The sequence below is a fragment of the Sprattus sprattus genome (assembly GCF_963457725.1).
Source record: "Sprattus sprattus genome assembly, chromosome: 17".
NCBI classification, from domain to species: Eukaryota; Metazoa; Chordata; class Actinopteri; order Clupeiformes; family Clupeidae; genus Sprattus; species Sprattus sprattus.
In genome coordinates this window covers 17,108,413-17,132,837 of record NC_137915.1, presented here as the reverse complement: position 1 = coordinate 17,132,837, position 24,425 = coordinate 17,108,413, and the positions used below count along the sequence as shown (strand labels likewise).

At 43.2% G+C, this 24,425-nt stretch overlaps 3 protein-coding genes across 3 annotated transcripts; 1 reads left to right on the top strand and 2 right to left on the bottom strand.

The window, feature by feature from the left end:
* Positions 1-148: 148 nt before the first annotated feature.
* psme1 (proteasome activator subunit 1) lies at positions 149-5,861 on the top strand. Its single transcript, XM_080854856.1, has 11 exons — positions 149-344; positions 554-586; positions 684-746; positions 1,018-1,119; positions 1,283-1,343; positions 1,631-1,731; positions 2,187-2,255; positions 2,654-2,721; positions 5,091-5,145; positions 5,489-5,575; positions 5,680-5,861. The coding sequence occupies exons 1-11, from the start codon at positions 306-308 to the stop codon at positions 5,758-5,760; spliced, it is 759 nt and encodes a 252-aa protein (XP_080710982.1). The 5' UTR covers positions 149-305; the 3' UTR covers positions 5,761-5,861.
* A 295-nt stretch (positions 5,862-6,156) lies between these two features.
* Positions 6,157-7,568, bottom strand: fitm1 (fat storage inducing transmembrane protein 1; the record flags this gene model as incomplete). Its single annotated transcript, XM_080855440.1, has 2 exons — positions 7,245-7,568; positions 6,157-6,838 (listed from the first exon to the last, which is right to left on the bottom strand). Exons 1-2 carry the CDS (start codon positions 7,478-7,480, stop codon positions 6,157-6,159), a joined length of 918 nt encoding a protein of 305 aa, XP_080711566.1. The 5' UTR covers positions 7,481-7,568.
* Positions 7,569-9,359: 1,791 nt separating this feature from the next.
* Positions 9,360-24,263, bottom strand: dcaf11 (ddb1 and cul4 associated factor 11). The gene is made up of 15 exons (XM_080854896.1): positions 24,060-24,263; positions 23,227-23,437; positions 22,771-22,898; positions 22,328-22,446; positions 21,576-21,640; positions 21,228-21,328; positions 20,288-20,434; positions 19,487-19,541; positions 17,637-17,705; positions 17,139-17,196; positions 15,595-15,780; positions 12,463-12,616; positions 11,673-11,825; positions 10,608-10,714; positions 9,360-10,252 (listed from the first exon to the last, which is right to left on the bottom strand). The coding sequence occupies exons 2-15, from the start codon at positions 23,424-23,426 to the stop codon at positions 10,169-10,171; spliced, it is 1,626 nt and encodes a 541-aa protein (XP_080711022.1). The 5' UTR covers positions 23,427-23,437; positions 24,060-24,263; the 3' UTR covers positions 9,360-10,168.
* Positions 24,264-24,425: the final 162 nt, after the last annotated feature.

Sequence of the window (24,425 nt, the reverse complement as noted above, 5' to 3'; positions counted from 1 at the left end):
AGTTTTACACTCGAATGACGTTTGAAATGGAAATGGAAAGCAGTGTCCTACAATTCCCAGTGTGCAACACAAAGGCGGAATTAAATAATGATAGTCGGGAAGTTCCGACATTGCTTTAATTCACTTTCATTTTCACTTCATTTGCTGAGTAACTGTCTGCGTATTTCTTGTACGAATAACATTGTCATATCTACTGGGAGAAAAGTCCGGAGAAATTCTTCACGTCGATCGATTAACAAACGTTAACAGAATTATCAAGAAGTTTTTTTGTGTAACCAGATTGTCCATATTTTCACCTGGTTACGATGACGTCCATGGTCATGACCCCCGAGTCAAAGAAACAGGTAACTTAGACGAAGATATTTCAACATTAATATAGCATACAACTGGTCGAACAGTAGGCCTAGAATTCTAACAACTCTAAGTCTAAAAACCTGAAGAGAGTTGTGTATATGAGCAAACACAGTGCATGCTCACATGCAGACTCTCGCGCCGTAATATGACAAATAGTCTGTTGTCAGAAGGTAATGTGAAAAATACTGTTTCATTCCAGGTTGATGGCTTTTGCAAGAAACTGACCTTGGAGGTAAGACAGACTCTGTCCCCATTTAAATTGCTCAGATGTTTTCCCCCAGTATTGAGGTGGGCCCATTGTATTCATGTATGTTACATTTATTCCAAAGGCAGAACACCTGGTCAAAGCATTCTTCCCACAAAAGATGGCAGAAATGGATGCCCTGTTGCAGGTAAAATCAAGCCACTGAGAAGTATGTTCCAGAGGTGACATACGTGTCCATTTCATTTTCAAAACCAAAACCGTATTTGGTGTAGAACTGATGTGGTGGTCACATATTGACCTCATGGATGATGGTTTGTGTGTGAGTCACTTCCTGAGAGAATGTTGTGAGAACATAAATGATACCCCCAAGGGTAAAAGCCATAGAAAACCCCATTTTCTAACAGTGATAGCAATGCACGTCTCCTAACGATAGTCTGTCTGCTGTTGGCTCCTTTAAGGCTTCTCTCAGTCTGGAGGACCTGACTGCATTGAAGGCTCCCCTTGATATCCCAATCCCTGACCCAGCCAAAGAGGAACTCAAGAGGAAGAAGAAAGAGGAGGTGACTGAAATGCAATCTCATTCCAGATCCCTGATCCAGCCCCATTTACTCCCATTAACATAGTTGTATAAACTCTAAAATTATATATCCATGGATTAGCATGTCTCCTAGACAGGTTTTATTGTATATTAATCCATATCATATGTTTATTTTCTTTCGACAGAAAGAGGCTAAAGAAGGAAAGAAAGACAAGGACAAAGACAGTGACAAAGAGGATGAGGAAGGTCATTCAAAATATTGAAGAGACTGAGTCAATGGCCTACAAAGATTTGAGTTGGCAGAGTTATAGCGTATATATTTAGTTTTTAGAACTAATCCTAAATCTAATTGTCAGAAATGGACTCTACAGGCCTCATTAGTGAAGTTGACGATACAATTACAAACTGATTGCAGTTATATAGTAAATGCAGTGTCTAATTAAAAGCATTGCTCATCATCGTTAACATCGTTAAGCATCGTTTCTTTGACCCTCATGGTGCTGAACATGACCTTTGATATGTCTGTGGTTTAGCTGGCCCCCCCTGTGGTCCCATTGGCTGCAATGAGAGATTGGAGGCTCTGCTGAAGGAGATTAAGCCTCACCTCCAGACCCTTAAGGAGAAACTGAACACGGTAATGTCACTGCATTACACTGCATAATTCACGCCTCTCAAGTCAAGTCATCAATACCAGAAGGCTTCAGATAGGCCAGCCAATAGGAATTTTGGACAGGGGTACAACATTTTCTGAATTGGGCCCCTCGTTGTAGTTAATCCCATTTATGGGTCAATCATAGACCATTGCCTTTGACAGGGGGTCATCTGAACCCTTTGCCTCCCCTGACGGCAGGCCTGCTTCAGTGAAAACACACACACATACAGACATGTAAACATACAAGCACTTGCACACGCACACGTACAAGCATGCACACATACACACACACACAAACACACACACATGCACACACACAGGCACACTCTGACAGCCTCACATTCAGACAACTCTGTCATCTTCACTTACCTTGCACCCGTAATGCTTGTGGCCGATGTTTCACCTCTGTACTCATACCTCTGTACTGTCTCTCTCAGGTGTCGATGTGGGTGCAGCTGCAGGTCCCCACGATGGAGGACGGGAATAACTTTGGTGTAGCAGTGCAGGTTAGTATGCAGCTCTTCCTGTTCATTAACGGGCAACTGGCAATGAGCAAAGTCTGTCGCACATGAACTAAAGCTATCGTGTGGCGTGTGGGAACATTGAGCTAACCCACCCATGTTTGCACTCAGGATCTTTCTCATGGTATTTAATTAGCAAAATGATATTGACCAGTTATTAAATTAGCTGTTGTTCATGTGCTGCGACCAAGTATACTTAGTTCAGCTTAGTTTTAAGTTGTTAAGAATTACAGTTCTAGTTCGTAGCTAGTGTTTAAAAATATACACAAACTCTTTTTTTAAGAAACCATATTGGCAAGTGGCAGTCAAGCATCATAGTTTAAGTATGAAAATGTATTCTCCCATTTATTCAAACCTGGATTTTTCATGTTTGATGATTTCAGGAGAAGGTGTTCGAGCTGCTGACCAACACTCGCACCAAGATTGAGGGATTCCAGACACAGATTTCAAAGTACGTTTTATAGCACCACCCATTACATCACTGTCAAGAAATGAATCAGAAAACTTGATCTGAATAAAAACAAAAGGATTTTCACTGGAAGGCTCTTAGAATAAGCATAATTTGAATGATTGTCTGAGGGACTGTCCCCAGGGAAACTTGTGTGTTGGGGGAGTTATTTTAACAGTACATTAGATCATGTGTGGGACAGGAATCATGAGGAACCGCATCCACTATCCGATTAAGTACTAGTGATCTCTGGAAGAATGCTTTTCAGTGGGTTAGATAGCACACTTGGTTAAGGATGAATTATATTTAGGTAAGACCTGTCAGACCAACATTATGTCAATGATGAGCACTTTTACCAGGCTGGCCCATGTGATGGAGAGTCAGTCGACAGGCAGCTCTGTGGACCGCCACAGTTGTCTGTGAAGAATAGGCGGAAACTGGATAGACCTCTGACTAACCCTTGGGACACTGGGAAATCGGATGGGGTGTCACTTTGACCAGTTTTTCGAGGATGAAATAGCTTGGGAGCTCTATGAAGTCTGCTTGGAATGTATTGATCGGGGGACGCGATTTTGACTTTACCCCCTAAAAAGGGGGATGTTGGGCACCTGAGTCATTACTTTGACACAACTCAAAGATTTTCTCAAAAGCTCTGTCCAATAACAAATTATCATACCTCAGGCACCATATACATACAGTCATGGACGAAAATGTTGGCACCCTTGCAATTCTGTCAGATAATGCACCACTACTCCCAGAAAAGAGTTGCAATTACAAATGCTTTTGTATTCACATGTTTATTTACTTAGTTTGCATTGGTAAAACACAAAAAATCTGACAAATAATGCCAAATCTGACTTTATTCCACATAAAACTCAAAAAAGGGCCGGACAAAATTGTTGGCACCCTTAAGAAATAATTGTGTTTTAGGCATGTAATTCTCCTTTAATCTTTATTTAAACTCACCTGTGGCGAGCCACAGATGCTGGTAATACAGAAATCACATTTGCAACCAGTTAAAATGGAGCAAAGTTGACTCAACCTTTGTGTTGTGTGTCTGTGTATACCGCGCTGAGCATGGGGAAAAGAAAGAAGAGCAAAAAATTGTCTGAGGATTTGAGAACCAAAATTGTAGAAAAGCATGGACAATCTCAAGGCTACAAGTCCATCTCCAGAGATCTTAATGTTCCTGTGTCCACTGTGCGCAGTGTCATCAACAAGTTTACAGCCCATGGCATTGTCACTAACCTCCCTGGATGTGGAAGGAAGAGAAAAATTGATGACAGAATGCAACAAAAGATTGTTTGAATGGTGGATAAATAACCTAGAACAACTTCCAAATAAATTCAAGCTACCCTGCAGACAAAGGGTACAACGGTGTCAGCTTGCACTATCCGTCGCCATTTGAATGAAATGGGATGCTATGGTAGGAGACCCAGAGGACCCCACTGCTGACACAGAGACCTAAAAAAGCCAGACTTGAGTTTGACAAAACTTTCTTGGGGAAGCCAAAATCATTCTGGGAGAACGTCCTGTAGATAGATGAGACCAAAGTAGAACTTTTTGGTAAAGTAGTTTACAGACAACGAAATGAGGCCTTCAAAGAAAAGAACACGGTCCCTACAGGCTAATATGGTGGAGCTGGACCGATGTTTTGGAGTTGCTTTGCTGCTTCTGGAACCTGATGCCTTGACTATGTGCATAGCATCAGGAAATCTGAGGACTACCAAATCATTTTTGGGCGCAATGCAGGGCCCAGTGTCAGAAAGTTGGTTCTCCGTCAGAGGACATGGGTCTTCCAGCAGGACAATGACCCATAAAACACTTCAAAAAGTACCCAGAAATGGTTAAGACAAAGCACTGGAGAGTTCTGAAGTGTCCGAGATGACTCCAGATCTTAATCCCATAGCACAACTGGGGGGCATGATCTCAAATCAGTAGTTGGCAGAAGGCACCCTTCAAATGTGAGAGACCTGGAGCAGTTGGCAAAAGAAGAGTGGTCCGAAATTCCAGTAGAGAGGTGTAAGACACCTCATTAATGGTTACAGGAAGCAATTGATTTCAGATATTTGTATTTCTTTATTTTTAAGGGTGTTCTCCCCATTATAAAGTTGAGGGTGCCAATAATTTTGTCCGGCCCTTTTTTGAGTTTTATGTGGAATAAAGTCAGATTGGGCATTATTTCTCAGATTTTTTGTGTTTTTCCAATGCAAACTAAGTAAATAAACATGTAAATGCAAAAAACATTTGTAATTGCAACACTTTTCTGGGAGTAGTGGTGCATTATCTGACAAAAGTGCAAGGGTGCCAACATTTTCGTCCATGACTGTATATGCATATGTGAACTTCATGTTGTTATGTGTTCTTTTCAGATACTACAGTGAGCGGGGTGATGCAGTGGCCAAGGCTTCCAAACAACCCCATGTGGTAAGTGGATTCTACCTGAACTCCCTGTCTGCTTGATATTTTTTTTTGTAGTTTGTATCATATCTGCATTTACTTTCCAATAGCCGTCATGAAAATATAAGGCCTGAGAAATAAAGTACATCGAGGATTCTGCTGTGGTGTCAAATAAATCAGTGAATGATTTCCCCACAAGTTCCGGCTCAATTGAACAATCATGAAACCTCTAAATAGTTGACACCATGTCTGTCAGTTACATGTGTACGTTGTGTGAAGGGAGGGGACAAACATCATGCCACAGCGATGTTAATGAGTAATATTGCTCTACCCCTTTATTTTTTGTTTTCCTTGCATGTCCCCCTGACAGGGAGATTACAGGCAGCTTGTTCATGAGCTGGATCAGTATCAGTACAGCGAGCTTCGCATTGTGGTTCTGGAGATCCGCAACACATATGTGAGTTCAGATGGTTGTTTTTTATATATTTTATATTTTTGTTTATATTTTGGTAGGTCCTGTAATGAGTGTTGGTTCTGATTGAGTTATTTTCTGAACTCTAGGCTGTGTTGTATGACATCATCCACAAGAACTACGACAAAATCAATAAACCCAGGGGAGACTGCAAGGGCCTCATCTACTGAGAGACAGAGGACACACACACACACACAAAACCTTTTACACTGGCAATGAAACATACCTTCTTATGTGTCGTTTTGAGATGCCATTTGATCCTTTTACTTTAGCAATGAAAAAAATGCTCGCAGTCATTTTCAGTTTCAGAAACCACTCTTCTGTATTACAATGCTGTTATGCTATTTCCAAAATAAAATGATTATCATATTACTCTTCAGGTGTAATCTTATATTATTGTATTATAATTCTTATATCAGTCAGGTTTTATTTGTGTTTTAAATGTCCACAACGCGCCCTGCAAAGACACCGATTACATCCTGGAGACTTTATCAGTCTCCCTCAATGTTTAAAAGTCTATCAGCAGCAGTAACCACTTTCAAAACCAGAGGTAAACAACCGCCACATTAGAAAAACATTTCTCTGTTTCCATTCTTCACCTCTCCTTTCTTTTCTGTGGCAACTAATAGTCCACTGGTGGGCCCCCCTGGACAGCACCAGCTTGGTTCAAATCTAAACCAACCCAGGTAGAGAACTCTCCAGGCCAGGCAGCCTAGAGCTCCCCCTATCAGCTGGGAGGGGAACTGTGGGAAATGAGCCAGCAGGCAGAAGAGCAGGAAGAACCAGAGCCCCAGCAGACAGACACAGAGCAGGAATAGCAGCCTGAGGGGAGTCCCTGTTGAGCGTACGCACTGCCCAAACATGGCTGTCTCTTCCACCAGCAGCAGGCAGCACAGGCACAGCAGCAGGGCCTCCTGGGATACCTCACAGCCACGCCACTGAAATCCAGCGCGCAGGCAGGTCGTCTTACTCTCCTCGTCCCGGAGCAGCAGTCTTGAGCCCTGCCCGGGTGATGCGGCCTCCACACAGGCTTTTAGAGTGGTGCCGAGAGGCTCAAAACAGCTTCCGGAAGCATCTTCCAGGGAGGTTAACAGCCAGCGAAGGGCCAGCCACACAGCACTGGCTGCGGCCAGCCGAGAGAGGTGACGAAGGGATAGAAAGACAGAGCGGCGGAGGGAGAAGGAAAGGAGGAAGATGAAGGATCCAGTGAGGATGCAGGTCCAGCCCCAAGCTGAACTCAGGAACGTCCTGAACAAGAAATGACAATGAGAAATCAGGATGAAGTACTTCCTTTACTTCACAACGCACATTTATATGGAAGCATGTCTTCTCTTTTTGAAAGTGAACTTTATTCTTACATCAAATGTATGTTTACAGTGAAAACAACAACACAAATAATTGATTTAACTTCCCTCAGTTGATAAATAGGACTCGCTCTGAATAAAGTTCAGGACAAAATTAAGACAGCTATTAAGGCAGTGCAAAGAGCAATTGTCCACCCGTATTAGAGTGAGTATATGTTTCTGCCTTTCATGTCATACAGCATTTATGTGACAAACAAAGGGTCTCATGTTATTCAAAATCTTTACACCAAGAAATGAATCCAATATAACACATTAAAGCCAGCTCAAACAAACACACATGTAGATCTTACCTGTACAGGTAGTGGTTGTTATTAGCAAACACACTGTACTTGGAGACCCATATACTTAGGGCAGGCCCAGACAAAAGCAGGACAGAGAGCACCAGGTGGAAGTGGCGTCTGAAGGCTCCTTGGTTGAGGAATGCGGCCGAGAGGTCGCTCACCACCACCAGGGCCGAGAGGGCAAACGTGGCGGCGCGATGGTCCTGGAGGACAACCACGGCCCGCTGGAGCCCACTAAGAAACATCTCAGTGATGTCACGTCTCAATCCTCTCCAGAGATCAGCAATCCACAATTCACTACTAGAGAATCCACTGTGTTACTGATCGTTTGTGGTGGTGTGGTCCATCTGGAGGTCTTCCTAAAGGAATCCTTTCCCAGGGTCCTGGGACAGCTCAGTGCCCAGTTTTTCCCTGATCTGTTCTCGCTCTCCCCCCTCTCTTTTCTGTCTATTCTCCGTTGTCAGTCAGGACTGAGTGTGGTCTTGTGTAGGGACACCCATCCCCACATTTGCACCCTCCCCAAGACCACACCCTCCACTCTGCCTCTGGCATGAAAACTCATGGGGAACTGTGTCACTGTTCTTCTGTTTACCCTGTTTATCAAGGTGCTTTTTTATTACCATTTGTTTCACTCCCTGCCTCAGTGTTAAATCTCACTCCTGTTTCTGTGAACTTTCTGGTCTGGGTTGTTGTTGTTTTTTTCAGGTTTTTTTAAGGGTGTTAGCAGATGTGTATTTCATCACTGAAACTTAGAAAAATAGTTTAATTGCATCAGAGAAAACTCCACAGGCAACGAGCAAGGCATTGTTCTGGCTCTCGGTTGACAGGCAGGAATGCAGGCAGCTGCTTCAGGAAAAACATCCCAAACCAGTTTGAGGTTTTTATGTGTGTCAATGGCCAAACAAACTTCTCTATGCTAAAATACCTACTACCCTCCAGTCTAGTTGTAATATTCTAACAGCTCTGTGAATGTCTCCGTCAGCACTTCAGTGACATGAATGTGTGTGACAAAAATCAATACACTCCAAGTAAACAACTTGTTAGCTTGTCTCTAATCGCCGTTTTTGTTGTCACACATCTAATATTTTTAGTAAATTAAATGTCAAGGAACTATTAGGTACTAATGCTTTATAATGAGGTACTTTACTGCTCCCAGTAAAGGGATTTTAAACAAACACAAACCAGTTTTGTGGCTACAGTTCCTTTGTTACAGTTGTTGGGAAGCTGTGACATTCCATACCCTCCTAAATAAAGTCCTACAAGATATTATGGCTCCTTATCTCCCTTCTGCTGGAGATGGAATGCTGTAGCCGTCACAGCTATTTGGTTTGCATCAGGTTGTGGACACAATTAATGTTTTGGCCAGCAGAATTTCGATTGAAAAAATCTTGCCAGATAACACCTCTTTCTGCTTTGTCTGAATGAAATGTTTCTATTTTGTTACCAAATTCAGTAATCAGGATTTAAGCCACTGAGGAGCCAGCTAAGTATTAACCTTTTCAGAAATGCCCAGAAGCCACACAAACAAACATACAATAGTGGTACATCTCTATTGAACCGCTTCAAAGGGGACCGGTTACTCAAACTCTGCAGGATCCAGTCAACTGACAATGACACAGGGGTTCGCCTGACATCACCCCCCCCACCCCACAGCTTTGTCTCTCCCTCTTTCATTCTTGCCCTCCTCTGAGCAGCGCCAGCGCTATCAGTGGCTAATTTTAGCACCCTGACCACATTCCCCTCTCCGCCTTGCCCTTTGGTCCCCATGTGGACACTCTGAGCCAGACCAAGGCTGTGGGTTGGACTGTCCAATGAAATGATTGGCCAGCATCCAAACCTGGGAAAATGGCAACCCAGTATTTCCCTTGTTTATTTTTCAGATTTCTTCTAATGCATCCAATGCATCATGGGAACCTTACGAGAATGTGTTTTTTCAAGCTATTTTTTTTAACTTGGGCTCAACCCACCTCTGGAGGTAGGACCGGAGCAACTCCAGTTATAAGGAGGACCATAAGCTGCAGAGATTTTCATTGTCATAGTTACCAGAACTTCGCTTTGAACTAATTCAATTAAAGCCACGCCCATTAACAGGCATTTTCATCAAATAGGAAGGACAACAGGCGGTGAGTTTTTGTGGGGTTTTAATAATTACTGAAAAAAGAATGACCCAAAACACACCAACAGACAGACACACTCACCATATACACAAATTACTGTGTATATGCACATACATATAGACTGACACACACTCACTCACTCACTCACACACACGCACACTTCTCCTGTCCCCATCTTATCTCCTCACACGGAAAAAAGACATTCAAACCTTTTGGCTGAAAATGTGAATACTAGATAACAAAGTTCAATTATCAACATTTCAACATTAATTCCGATAAAATGTTTTACATTATCATAGAATTTCCCCCCAACCCCCTACCGCATGTTTTGTGAGTGTGTTCATTTTCTACGTTTTTAATAAAGCACCTTGTTGGACCGATCAGCCCCTCCCCATGAACCCACCCTTCCCCAAGGAAAAGGAAACCTGAACAACAGACTTAGGCCGTAAAAAAAACGACCTTAGCGTTAACTAAACACTCAGCCATAATAACTGAGATAGATCTACTAAAGAGAAATGAAAACACAGCGATCCTCATTTCCTCTGGATAAACTAGTCTGTGGTCGGCCCACAGCACGGCTGTTATTGACTTGAGTAATGTTTTAGGAGGAAAAATGTGTCTAAGAGGTGACTTCAAGGATCTTACACTTGCCAAAAACAAACAAACAGCAACAAGTAGCCTCCTGTATTTTGTCTGAGCTTATTCTCTCCGGGTCATGCCACCTCATGGCAGGCGGCACCTCAGATGCCAGCAAAAGCTTTGTCCTAAAAGTTCTCCTTTCCTCTACCTCCCTGCTTCTTCCCTCCTTTCTCTATCTCACTCTTTGTCCCGCTCCCTTTCTCTCTCCTCGTCCAGAGGGTGTGTCTGTCTATGTTCCCATTGCCGCACTGCTCCGTCCCACTGCAGGGGGGAGGGGAATAAAAGAGAGGGAGAGAGTGATGAACTGCAAGAGTACAACAAATCACAGTAAGATATAGAGCACACAAAAACACAAACAAAGAGGTCATATGAAATCAATACAATAAACAGAGTGTACACACTTGTATGACAAACTGAAATCAATAATACTGATAAAAACTGTAAGACAGCGTAAACAAAGAAAAGAAAGAAAAACTACAAACCAGACAGACATATGAAGATATAAAGCAAAATGTCTATAACAGACAAACAAACAGACAGACAGAGAGGGAGAGGGAGAGGAAGAGGGAGAGGGAGAGGGAGAGGGAGAGGGAGAGGGAGAGGGAGACAGACGTACTGAGCTGCTGACGATGCTCTCCTGGTATGGGTGCCAGCTGACATCTCTCACACATGCGTCATGGCCTGGGAGTCTGGACACGATGGTGCCGGTCAGGACATCATAGACTAGGGAGAAGACACAGGGATATCACAGAGGTTACACAAGCAGCACCACCATTCATGCTTACATTCATGTCTTCATTCATTCATGTATTCCTTTGCTCAGCCATTCATTCATGTCTTCATTCATTCATTTATTCCTTTGTTCAGCCATTCATTCCTTCATGTCTTCATTAATTCATTCTTTCGTTCATTCATTCATTTGCTCAATTGTAAATTAATTTATTCATCCAATCATATAGGGACACATACAATTAGCAGTAAACCTGCCCTACGCGATACATTAGCTACTGCACACAGACATTCAGTTTACTGCCCTTGTTGCTCTGTCATGAACAGTGTGATGAGAGAAGGGTGGAGGCCCCCTAATTAGCTGCACCTGGGCCTCATTAATCTTAAGGGAGAAGCAGAGGCCCTACTTAATAGCCTTCGCAACATAATCACCAGCTATGTAAGGGTGTGTGTGTGTGTGTGTGTGTGTGTGTGTGTGTGTGTGTGTGTGTGTGTGTGTGTGTGTGTGTGTGTGTGTGTGTGTGTGTGTGTGTGTGTGTGTGTGTGTGTGTGTGTGTGTGTGTGTGTGTGTGTGTGTGTGTGTGTGTGTGTGTGTGTGTGTGTGTGTGTGTGCGCTTTCTGTTGGGTAAGTCTTTAGTTAATTCTGAAGTTGTACAAGCTATGTTCTTACGCTTGGAGTAACCAGAAAAAAACAGACAATTTTGTTTTGTTGCCATCTACATTTAAAACACAGTGGTGGAACCGATAAATGTTTATAAAAAAAACATTGTATTTCTGTCCCTGCTCACAGTCAAACTTGAAATAACCGAGGGCCCACAAACTAGCATGTGGAGACATACTACTGAATAGATGTAGAAACAGCAAGGGGAACATTTGTTGTATGAACAGACGCTTAGCCTTATTGACAGACAGACAGACAGACAGACAGACAGACAGACAGAGCGAGACCCACTGATGATCTTGCCGGTGGAGCAGCCGGTGTAGATGAACTTCTGTCCGGTGCTGAACTCGGGTGAGAACCTGCAGCGGATAAGTGTGTGCAGCACGCCGTGACCCCGGTACGTCATCACCGACGTGTCGCCCGTCAGCTTGTGCCTCTTCAGGGCTGGGGCCGGCAGACAGGAAGAGAGGAGAGGAGGGGAGGAAAGAGGAGATTAAGACAGAAAAGAGTAAGGAGAAAAAAAGGGAAACAAGAAAGGAGGGAGTAGAGAAGAAGAGGAAGGAAGAGGAGAACGAGAACAAGAGAAGGAAAAGATAGACGGAAACACAGATTGACTCCTTTTACACTTTGAATATACACACATTAACACTGTCAGCACCTTCATATGACCAGCACATAAATAAACACAATAACAGTCCAATTACCACACAAACACACAGACACTCTGAACATATATTATACTATACAAGAAAGGGGAGGGGGTAAGCCACACTCAGTTACCCCAAACACGATGCACCTGGGCCTCCAAAGTAATTATGTTACCCTGGCAACCTATTGAGGCCCAGGTGAGGATCATTTAGATTCTTGGCATAATTTTTGGTCGGAAGCAGAGGCGGGCAGAAGGAACTGAAGCTGGCTTCTACTCTAATAGGCCACTTATGTTTGCTGAGGGACCGTTAGAACAGAGTGAGGTGTTTCATTTCATCTTCAACAGGATTCTGTGCTGTGACTGAGGACTCCCTGAACAGTGCCATTCTCACTCAGTCACTCAGTCACTCAGTCACTCAGTCACTCACGGTACCTTTTTGGGGAACCTGCTGCCAGCGGTAGTCCCAGTTCTGCTGTGTGACGGCCAGCCGAGAGGCGGCCAGACCCTCCTTGGGGGAGAACTTCCTCACATCCCATAGCTTGATGGACTGGTCCTTAGAGTTACTGATCAGGTAGCGTGCGTCTCCCTGGACACACACAAGGGCATTCTCATTTAATTAGTGAGATCGATATATATGGAAACAGACAGACAGACAGACAGACAGACAGACAGACAGACTTGTTGAGATACACCACACCCGGGTTAGTGATCAGGAAACATGCATCTCCCAGCAAACGCATCTGAGAACACTCTCATTTCACAAACTAGACCGATGACTAATGACAGACAGACAGAGGAACAGATAGACAGACAGACAGACAGACAGACAGAGGAACAGATAGACAGACAGACAGACAGACAGACAGACAGAGGAACAAACAGACACACAAGACATGTGTAGATATGATAGACTGATAGATAGATAATAGCTACTGATCATGTAACATCCATCTCCCTACAAACACACCCAAGAACATTCTCATGTCAGCTCCAGCTATAAACTGAGACAGACAGACACACAGGGACATGATCGATTTTTTTCTTCAAGCTTCAGATGCTTCTTATCAGGCATCTGCTTGATAACCAACAGAATAAGCCATATTTCTGTAACACATTAGACAGATTCAGAGGTATTATAGACAGACAGACACACATATGGTTCAATAGAGCTCCAGATCAAGTGTCATCCATATCACCCCTCAAACACTGAAGATAATACACCATCATTACTCCACACAAAGGGAACATGAATAGTCTTCAAAAGGCAGGCTGTTCCTTAAAGTGATTGATCACATTTGTGAACACATCTACCAACACACAGGAGACTGCTCCTACATTTAGCAGAGACAGGATGAACACTTGATCAGAGCCCTGGAGGAAATGGCCCATTAATGTTAGCGAGCGCCGTCTGACATAGCAGATAGCATGCTAGTGAACCGGACACTCTGTCATAATGGGCTAATTAGTGGCTCCTTATTAATGGCATACATTAATTCAGCTGAATGGATACCGTGGGATCTGCTTGCAGCTCTACACACTCAGACTCTCACACACACTCTCACACACACACACACACACACACACACACACACACACACACAAACACACACACACACACACACACACACACACACACACACACACACACACACACACACACACGTCGAGAAATGCAGTCACAGCGAGCTAGCCAGAGGCTGCGCACACATGATCCATTCATTTCATACATTCATTTAATTAATTAAGTGCAATGTAGGCGCCTCGAGTTGAGATGAGGGCGTCCGTTACATAAAGCCATTCTGCCAGTTAATCAGGGTTTTGAAATACAATACAAGTAATGAGATGACGAAGGTGCCTTATTAGCCTGCGCTAATGGTGTGAACTTTACACTAAATTTTGTTCCTCGGTGTCTGTATGTGTGTGTGTGTGCCCTATTCCTTGAGCCAGCCCAGGGCCTCCTTAGTCAGGTTAATCTGGGAGTCACCGCTGGAAACCACGTAGGAAAAGTGGAGAACTTTCTGCTATTGTCTGCTCATTAGCTTCAGGGGGTGACCTGATGGAGATCCCACGTGGGATCGAAGTTTTATTTGCCAGTCAATAGCTTTTAGTGTTTGAAGAGAGATTGTGATAGTGTTTGAAGAGCTCTCACCTTATCATTGAAAAAACTACTGGCTTAGCGGTGTTTAATGCATGCATTTTCAAGCAAGCTCCAAAAACAGATTGAGAGGATGGACTGAAATGAAGTAAAGTCTGAATATAAACTATTCATCGGCTGTATATTTTGTCATAACATTTGCTGTTGGTCAAGCCGTCTTGTTGCCGTGCAAAGTCAATGCAAACAAGTCCAGTCTAGACATAGCATGTTGAGCATCCTCCACAAAAAATTGTGACAACAGTCTTCCTCTAGAGCCCGGGTAATCCCAGCATGCCTTGCACCTGTAGTATACCCTGCTTTTGTGCTGAGTCACCTTCGCTGTATAAAAGAGTGATTGCCCCTCTGACTGGCCGGACCGAGATTGAATAATTTAGGTTCGGTAAGTCAATGATTTAACACGAGACTGTGAGAGCTTAATACTGATTACATGCACGGTATTGATCGAGTGAGTAAACAGTAAGGTTTATTTCAGGGCAGAAAACAACTAGCGTTGTCTAAAAAGCTCATAGGCTGATTAGCCGATAGAGCTATCAAGCAAAATAGAGAAAAAGAGGCCAAAATAGGGATGTGATGTAGGGAAAGTGAAAAGAAAACATTTCCCAACATTCCTGTGTTCTCTCTGGAACTGGATTCTTTATCTGGAGTATTTTGATACCCTCTATGTTATTCAATGCCAGAGAAAACATGAACAAGTGAAGTTCATTTGTCAGGGAAAAAACGTAAAGGGGGAGAGTGGGGTAAGATGAGTCAGATGGAACCTTGACCCACCACCTGTATCTGGGCAAACACAATTTCTGTCATGGGACCCTAAATTTAGTTTGCATTCTTCATTTTCATCTTGCTGTGGAAGACAGAACCATGTAGTTGAAGTGGTAAGAATGTTTTTTTCACAAAAACAAAAAGTGGTAAGCAGGTTTTTTGCCGGTCAAAAATGTTTTTTTTTTTGGCTCATCAGGTATAATAAGTGTCACATCACAGGTAATAATCTCGGTTTAAATAATGATACCAGATTTGCTGATGGATTGGCAGTGTTAAAAAAGATATAAGTGAATTAGCAAAAGAAAAACTCTGAGTTGCTAGACTAAGCACTTTTCCCAAAATGGTGGCTGTGGGGCAAAATGAGCCAGAGCCTTTGGGGTGAGTTTAAGCGGTGGTTCATCTTAACCCCTTGTGATTAGTTAAGTCAAATATTAGTTTCTTAAATTAGTGTTGCAACCTAACAATGGATAACTAACATTATATTTCATATTTTAAATGTAGCATAACAGCTGCCATGGCACATAATGGATTTAATTATTAATAATGAATAGGCCTAACAGACTATGTGTCATATTAGCATAATATCATATAAGAATGAGTCTGAGTGGCACTGGTGAATCCCAGCATGCGTTACGTGCGTTATACGTCACCTTGCTGTGGATGAAGGTGATGCCGTCGCGGTGGCCGGCCAAGTGGCCCACAGGCTGGGGGCGGTCCTCGCGCAGCGTGCGGCGGTCCCACACCTTACAGAGCGCGTCGTCACTCCCTGAGAACAGCAGCTGCGACGAGCTGTCGGCGAACGCCACTGTGTTCACGTCGTCCTCATGCGCGTCGATCTGAGAGAAGAGGAAGAGAGACAGGTAAATTGTGGAATTGGGGAGAAATTAAATGAAAGCGCGAGAAAGTGGCAGAACAGTTCATTGTGCACAGCGAAAACACTGTTAAGATGTGTGCAAAGTAGATAGATGAAACTGCTTTTTCCTTATATCTCAGACTAATATCTCTGATTTATAATGATGGGCAAAAGTTTCCAGTGATTTCTACAAAGATTATTATTGTGAGCCCAGTACAAATCATGGCTGTTTGTTTAGAGTTTAGACATGTGCATTGTTTTTAAAGACACCATTAAGGTGCAATTCAATTCGTTATATCTCAGATTAACATCAAGGATTAATATATATAGAAATGTGATTTCTATAACAGATAATCCTTGTGCCCAGTATAAATCATGGCTATTTGTTCAAGGGAAACCTTCTACAGCCCAGAGATCCATTAGTCTGTCATAGGACAGGGAAGGAGGAAATAGAGCACATTAGCGTAAAGTGACACTGAGCAGACACAGACACACACACACACACACACACACACGCACACAGACACACAGACGCACACAGACACACACACCCACACAGACAGACACACACACGCACACAGACACACGCACGCACACAGAAACATGCATACAGACACACACACACTAAGAGTGTGAGTGATGTGAGTGTGAGTGATCCATCCCAGTGCCCTATGGAAACAGCAGATAGACACACACACACACACACACGCACACGCACACGCACACGCACACGCACACGCACACGCACACACACACACACAGACACATGCACGCACACAGAAACATGCATACAAACACACCTATACAGACACACACACACTAACAAGAGTGTGAGTGATCCATCCCAGTGCCCTATGGAAACAGCAGATAGACACACACACACACACACACACACACACACACACACACACACACACACACACGCACACGCACACGCACACGCACACACACACACACACACACAAACACACACTAACAAGAGTGTAAGTGACCCATCGCAGAGCCCTATGGAAACAACAGACACACACACACACACACATAAAAAAACAAACACACGAACACAGACACACACACGCTCGCAAGAGTATCTATCCATGGCAGTGCCCTCTGGAAACAGCAGACACACAAACAAATAACCACACACACACACTAACAAGAGTGTAAGTGACCCATCGCAGAGCCCTATGGAAACAACAGACACACACACACACACATAAACAAACAAACACACGAACACAGACACACACACGCTCGCAAGAGTATCCATCCATGGCAGTGCCCTATGGAAACAGCAGACACACAAACAAATAACCAAACAAACACACACACGCCCAAACTGACCTTCAGTGTCCGTTTGTTCTGTTCACGGTCAAAAACATACAGGCAGCCATCATTTGCCCTGAAGAAGAAGAGGAGTAACAACAGAGAAAGGGTGATTATGACAGGCTGAAGAAGATACACAGATACACTAGATAGATCAATATAGATATAGACATGATTCTCTTTAACTTGTAATTAAAGAACAATAATATATCACATCTACATGACATGATGCCCTAAATGTTTTTATCCTATATTTTTCACTTATCTGCTTTGCATGTTATTCTTGCCTGTAAGACTAAACCATGGTGTGTCTGGACTTTTTTTTTCTTTAACCAGGGTCCTCTTGGTGGGGCAAGGAGTCACAATGTTCTATCCACCAATAGAAGATGGGGCCCGGTTACTGTTAAAACCACATGCATGTATTTGTGGTGGGAGAAATTACACTTGGGCTTTTCTGGGTCAGTATTTTGGGGTAGTCATTCAAATTTCACTACGGAGATCAGCAGCTGTGCTCACCCTCCTAAAATCTCCTTCCCATCACAGGATGTAGTGAGCGAAAACACACAGAACCTCCTTTCGTCTGGACTGAGAGGGGAGAGAGGGAGAGAAATAGGGGCATGAATATCAACTCCAAACACAAACGCAAACACAAATAGAGAGAACTACAAAGAATGGGGATTTTAGGGTAGGCTAGATGAGATTGAAATCTTTTCTACTGATGAGAGTTTCCTCTAAAATTGAACTGGGGCAGAAAAGCAAACAGACAAATGAGCTGCGCCTCAAATTCTTTCTTGGCGCCTCAATTAAGGGCGTGGTTGCCATGGAATCGATCCAACTGCCAAATTAAAAACACTGGCTTTGGAGGGGCAAATAATCCTACCACGACAGCCAAAACAGAGTAGCACTGCACACAGATATCCACACAAAGCCAGTCTGGCTGCTTACACAATGTCACACAGACAGACAGTGCCCTGATTCAAGAACAAAGAATGCACATGCTTCTAAGAAAAGACACTACTGACAGCCACTGATATAGTTAATGGCTTTTAAAGGCTTGTCAGTGCTGAAGCATGTACAGTGGGGAAAATAAGTATTTGAACCCCTGCCGATTTCGCAAGTTTGGCCACTTGTGCCAAATGTGTGATCTATAATTGTAATGGTAGGTGTATTTTAACTGTGAGAAACAGAATATCAACAAAAAAATACAGAAAACTGCATTTTATAACATTTATGACTTTATTTGCATTTGATGCAGAAAATAAGTATTTGAACCCCTAGCAAAACATGACTTAGTACTTGGTGGAATAACCCTTGTTGGCAAGCACAGACATCAGACTACTACATCTTGTAGTTGGTCACCAGGTTTACACACATCTCAGGAGGGATTTTGGTCCACTCCTCTTTGCAGATCCTCTAAAAATCCTTAAGGTTGCATTTTCAATGGAAAGGAATGAGGGAATGAGGTTCAAGCCCAATATTCCACGTTACATGGCCCCATCCATAGTCCCCTCGATGCGGTGGAGTCATCGTGTACCCTTGGCAGAGAAACAGCCCCAAAACATAATGTTTCCACCGCCATGCTTGACGGTGGGGATGGTGTTCTTGGGGTAATATTCAGCATTCTTCCCCCTCCAAACGCAGCAAATCGAGTTGATGCCAAAGAGCTTGATTTTTTCGAATAATCGCACCATTAGTTGTCTGCTTCTCACCAAGCTGCTTGCCGATGGTTTTGTAGCCCATTCCAGCCTTGTGCAGGTCTACAATCTTATCTCTGATGTCCTTGGACAACTCTTTGGTCTTGCCCATGGTGGTGAGGTTGAAGGTGTGAAGTATGATTCTTTGGACAGGTTTCTTTTATACACGTCACCAGTTAAGATCAGTTGTACCTTGTTAGGCCTAATGAGGACTTATCTGTGTGCTTCTTGGGCACATAACTGGTCATTAGGAGCCAGCATTCTTGCTGTTTGCTTGGGGGTTCAAATACTTATTTTCTGCATCAAATACAAATAAAGTCATAAATGTTATAAAATGCAGTTTTCTGGATTTTTTTGTTGATATTCTATTTCTCACTGTTAAAATACACCTACCATTACAATTATAGATCACACATTTCTTTGCAAGTGGACAAACGTGCGAAATCGACAGGGGTTCAAATACTTATTTTCCCCACTGTATGTGTGTGTGTGCGTGTGTGTGTGTGTGTGTGTGAATCTATCAGACATGGCAGTCATGGGTAAATATGGAGGTTATGATGATGATGAACTACACACACACACACACACTGGGACTAGAGATGCAGCCTAGCAGTGTTTGGGGTCTTTACCTGACCCCCTATGCTAAAATGTACTATGAGGTGTAACACTAACTTGAGGTCCAGGGCGGTGTGGGACTCGCTGTCGCCGTCTACACTGCACACGTGGACTGGAGAGATAGAAACGAGAGAAGCACAAGTCATGTCAGTCATATTCAGGAAATGCAGTCAAAGGTTTTCGTTGCCAGTGTTGTGAAACCACTGGAAGCACATCAATGGTAGCTGATAGAACTGGAGATTCAAGACAGATGGACTGCAGTTCAACAACACACTGGGAGACAGCTGTGTGTGGTGACTGTAGAGTTACTACAGGGTATTGGAAACAGTTACAGAACACAACCCCATACATACATGAAACTTTCATGTGCATACAAATTGGCAAACATTCTAGTTGGTCTCAATGCAGGCACAACGTTAAGGGTGATGCCCTTTGTTACTGGAGTCAGACCAGCTGTACACAGACAGAATCAGATGGCTGAGGTGATACCTCGTCTTGGTTCAGTCAGACCAATTGGAGTAGGCCAGATTACACATACATACACACTGGGGTTGCAACGGGGATGCCCTGTCTTCAGACCAGCTGAAGAGAGACACACGCACACACACTTGCATACGCACACGCACGCACACGCACGCGCACGCGCACGCGCACGCGCACGCGCGCGCACGCGCACGCGCACGCGCACGCGCACGCGCACACGCACACGCACACGCACACGCACACGCACACGCACACGCACACGCACACGCACACGCACACGCACACGCACACGCACACGCACACGCACACGCACACACACACACACACACACACACACACACACACACACACAGCTGTAGCGATGTCCTGTCTTACTGTAGTCAGACCAGCTGGAGTAGAGAACGCTGCGGGAATCAGGCGTGAAGCAGACGTCCAGCACGCTCCAGCCCACGTCCCGCGCTTTCACTGTCCGCTTCAGGGAGAAGCGCCCCCTGCTGGTGTCATACAGCCGGATGTTCTGATCTGAGGGCAGCAGGGGGCACAGGTCAGACAGAGGTCAGAGGTCAAAAACACAATAGAGTCCAGCAGCTGATTTATATTACATATCAAAAGGGTATGAAGGAAGAGAATGGCTTGATTAAGGTAGCTATAGACCTCATGACATAAAATGTTGTGTTTGTTTTGAAAAAAGATATCCTAAGGATTCCACTATGGTGTAAAACAATACAAATCCATCAGGGAAGTGAAAATGTTTCTGTTTATCAAAATCCCCCAAAATCAGTGAAGGTCAGTGAAGCATGGAGAGGTATGGTGATGAGTGGCATGTGTCCCTGACAACAATCTAGTTTCTGTTATTAATCGATTTATTATATGGCTCTTCGGAATGCTGCAAGAAGTACTATTGATTTGAATTGACCACCCCAACATTTGGATTTCTTTATAATGACCATTGCAAAACATTACATAGTCACTTATCATAATGGAATTTCATTGTCATTTGAACTCAGGAAGTAATACGCTGCTACGCAACACCTGAAACTTTAAAGTTCTATTTGTGTGAAGACCTATTCTTTTTTTAGCAGAAGCCAGGAAACAGCAATATAATCATGAATAAGAGATATTTTGAGGAATGTCTTCTGTCGTTTTAGCAAGTAACTGTATAATAAGCGGGATAATGTATAGGCCGTCAGTCAGTATCAGAAGACAAATCCCTTCATGACAAAACATGTTCACTGTGTGTCTGGGTCCTGTTCGTCCTGTCGGGATTTATTTTCCGATACTGACCGTGTACTATACATGATCCTTTACTTATTACCTTGACAAGCGGAGAGGAACATGTTTCCATCATTGCTGTAAACACCACAGAAGGCTTTCTGTTGATACGTGTCCTTGAATGCAACATGGTTTGGCAGGAAACTGGAGAAATAGAACAGACAGTGGGGCACAGGATGTTATGTTTGGCCTTTCCCAACTTTACTGAATTATTAATGATTAAACTAAAGATTTGACGAGATTTTGTGAATTAATGGCTCTTGTGAGTCATTGATTGCTTCACTTCAATATAAAAGACTGATCAGATGATTTCCTTGGAGGAGCATGACCTAATTGTCATTATACAGATAAGACTGGAGGTCAGTTGCAGGGCAGTGAATGGTAAACTCACTGTGATCGAATGCGACTGCACTCCCCGTGAGAGAAACTGGAGCCTCGACATCGGCCCTGTTCCCTCTGTAACCAGACAACACACTCAGATCAGAGGACACACTCAACTTCAAAAGCAGTCCACAACACACACATTCCCAACAAACAACTTTTGTTTTAATCCTTGCAAGAATGTCACATGCAGTCCTTAAAACACGGTCTCCATACAATAAATAATTTTGGTTTATTCCAGACAATGCTATAGAATGCTGTGAAACAGTATTTTATTGTAAACAGCTCCTTGCTGATAATCCCTTGAGAAAGGCAACAGGCAAACTCTGAGCTCTGAGTCTTTTTTTTTTTTTTACAAACCACAATAATACTCAAACACAAGTTAATTCCCCTCTGAAAATGATGGGGTCCAGGTTATGCCTTTGTGCAGATTCACCCAATGACAAATTGGCATGCAAAATAAGTTTCTGAAAATGGCGACTGCTTGTTGACTTTACAAGTGTGTTGTATGCAGTGGGCCGAACCTGTTTAAAGCAGGCCCATAACACCAACTTAACAGTGTGCCCATGGAAGTAGTTGTAAAACTTCATATTGCTCAGCATACAACTTTAAGTAATTTGCCACCAAAATGACAACTTGCCAACTTTAGAATAAATTCAAATGTTGATTGAAGACCAAAAAAACTGACATCTAAAACTCTTCTATCTCTGCTCTGCTAGACTGATGCTGAAACTGCTGTGATGTTGCGATGTGAGCTCTCACCTGTGTTAGCATGTGAGTGAAGCTATGTCTGCTTTTAAGGCCGGACGAGGCTGTGGCCAGCAGGATCTGAGTGCGAATCTCGCTCCGATCCACATCCTGGGTGTCAGGCTGGGAGTCCACTGATCAGTCAGAAAAGTCATGATTTTCATTTGGCAAATAAGCAGTCATGTATGCCAAAAACATATCTTAAGTTAAGGATATAACTGTTTTTCTTTGCTAGTTAAATAGAATCCAAATATGGGGCCATTGTTTAGATTTGACACACTGATCCAGAATCAGAAATATTAATGGAATTTCTTCTTTCTTTCATAGCTCTGATACAGAGTAGATACAGTTTTCTCCATTGCTTAGGCTTCTAGGAAAATACAACACACAATATCATTGGACAAAATGCCCTTCTCTGTCAACATCACTTAACAATACTGTTACTAGTGCCTTATTACCAGGGGGATTGTAGCGGTCTCCGAGACGACCTTCCCAGGCCCCGTCACTGTCCTCGTCCGAGTCTGAATAGGACTGGACAAGCTGTAGGCCTGTGGCTCCACTTCCATGGACCAGTCGGACCTGGCCCCTGAGAAAGGAAAACATTGTTTAACAACAGCATCAGAATTAGTTGACAAATCCCATTCACATCCATGACGAATCCACATTAACTTCTGTTTTTGATACAGTAAACAAATGGACAAAATGTTCATAATTACAGTGCAATTTCAGGTACTGGTAGTAAATTAAAGGCCAGTCCTGCCTAATGTTTTGATTCCGCTAATCATTATTTACATGGAAGATCATTGCCTTGATTTGTATGTAATTGTGGATGAATAAAACAAAGTCACATTATATATTGGAATTAAAGTCCCTGCACTATGAAAAGTCTGTGTCTAGCTTGTGTATTTGTGTACCTTCTCAGTAAGTAAGCCAGCACTTGAGCTAGGTCGACGTCCTCCTCAGCGGCTGACTGTCTTTCTGTCGGTCTTTCTGTCTGTCTCTCGGTTGGTCTTCGACCCCTTTGGTTCGAGTTCTGGTTGGAATCTGGTTCAGACTGGTCTGGGTTTCCGCTAGAACCCCGACCGGACATCCCAGAACTGGACTGCGAGCCCATAGGCCGAGAGCCTGAGAAAGGATCAGGACAAACAGCATCTGCCACATTATTTGAAGTATGACATGGTCAGTATTTGCCTTGCTTCGTTTAAAATGTGGCCGTTGTCATCATTATCGATTATCATAAGTGGCAGTATGGAAAAGAAATGGTGAGATAAATATAGATGTTGTCAATAATGTTGGACTTATGTAAGGTGCGCTGTCTGAAATGTCAACACATGCGTGTAGTTTCATAAGTGCATGGTAACAAATCAGACAGTTGAAATTCCATGAATTGATGGTGAAACACAACGATGCAATGGTAATGAATATGACAATGTTAAGGAATGGATAATTACACGGTGAAAATAGTGCCGGTCAATCTCTGTTTCATGTGGCATGAAAACATGTCGACGACTGACTATTGAAGAACACTTCTGATTGCTGTGTTGTCTAGGATTATGAAATTGCATGCTTGTGTTTCTACCACTGTCACGATGTTAATAGACTTTTCACGGTGTTGGATGTCACAGCAACTGCTTTGCAAGTGTACAGGTTAACCAGCTAGAATAATTGAATCAGGTGCAAGCTAAGTTATTGTAGGCTACGACTACCGTTTCACAGACTAGCTAGCAAGATAGCTAGCGTTACTTACCCTGTTCCAGTGGATAGAGGGGTTGACAGCTTGTTCGTTGTTACACAATCCTCGTCTTCAAACAAATGCACTACCTTGGTACGTTACCACTACAACGAATAGTAGTAAAAAAAGATTTACTATTACTTTAGGGTGGTTGTCACACCTATATTTTTGATATGTTCCTAGTCCGTTCTGTGTTGGTAGTACGCCATGTTGTTTACTATTCCGGACCCGTTTTTTGCCATCACATGATCCATTCACGCGAGAACAGGCGATATCTGAGGGCACTTCCTTGTGTTGTTTTGCACTTAACCTTACTTGTAAGTATATCAGCACTTGTTTATACATGGTAAGCATGACGTTGTCCTACAGTGCGTTGTGTTG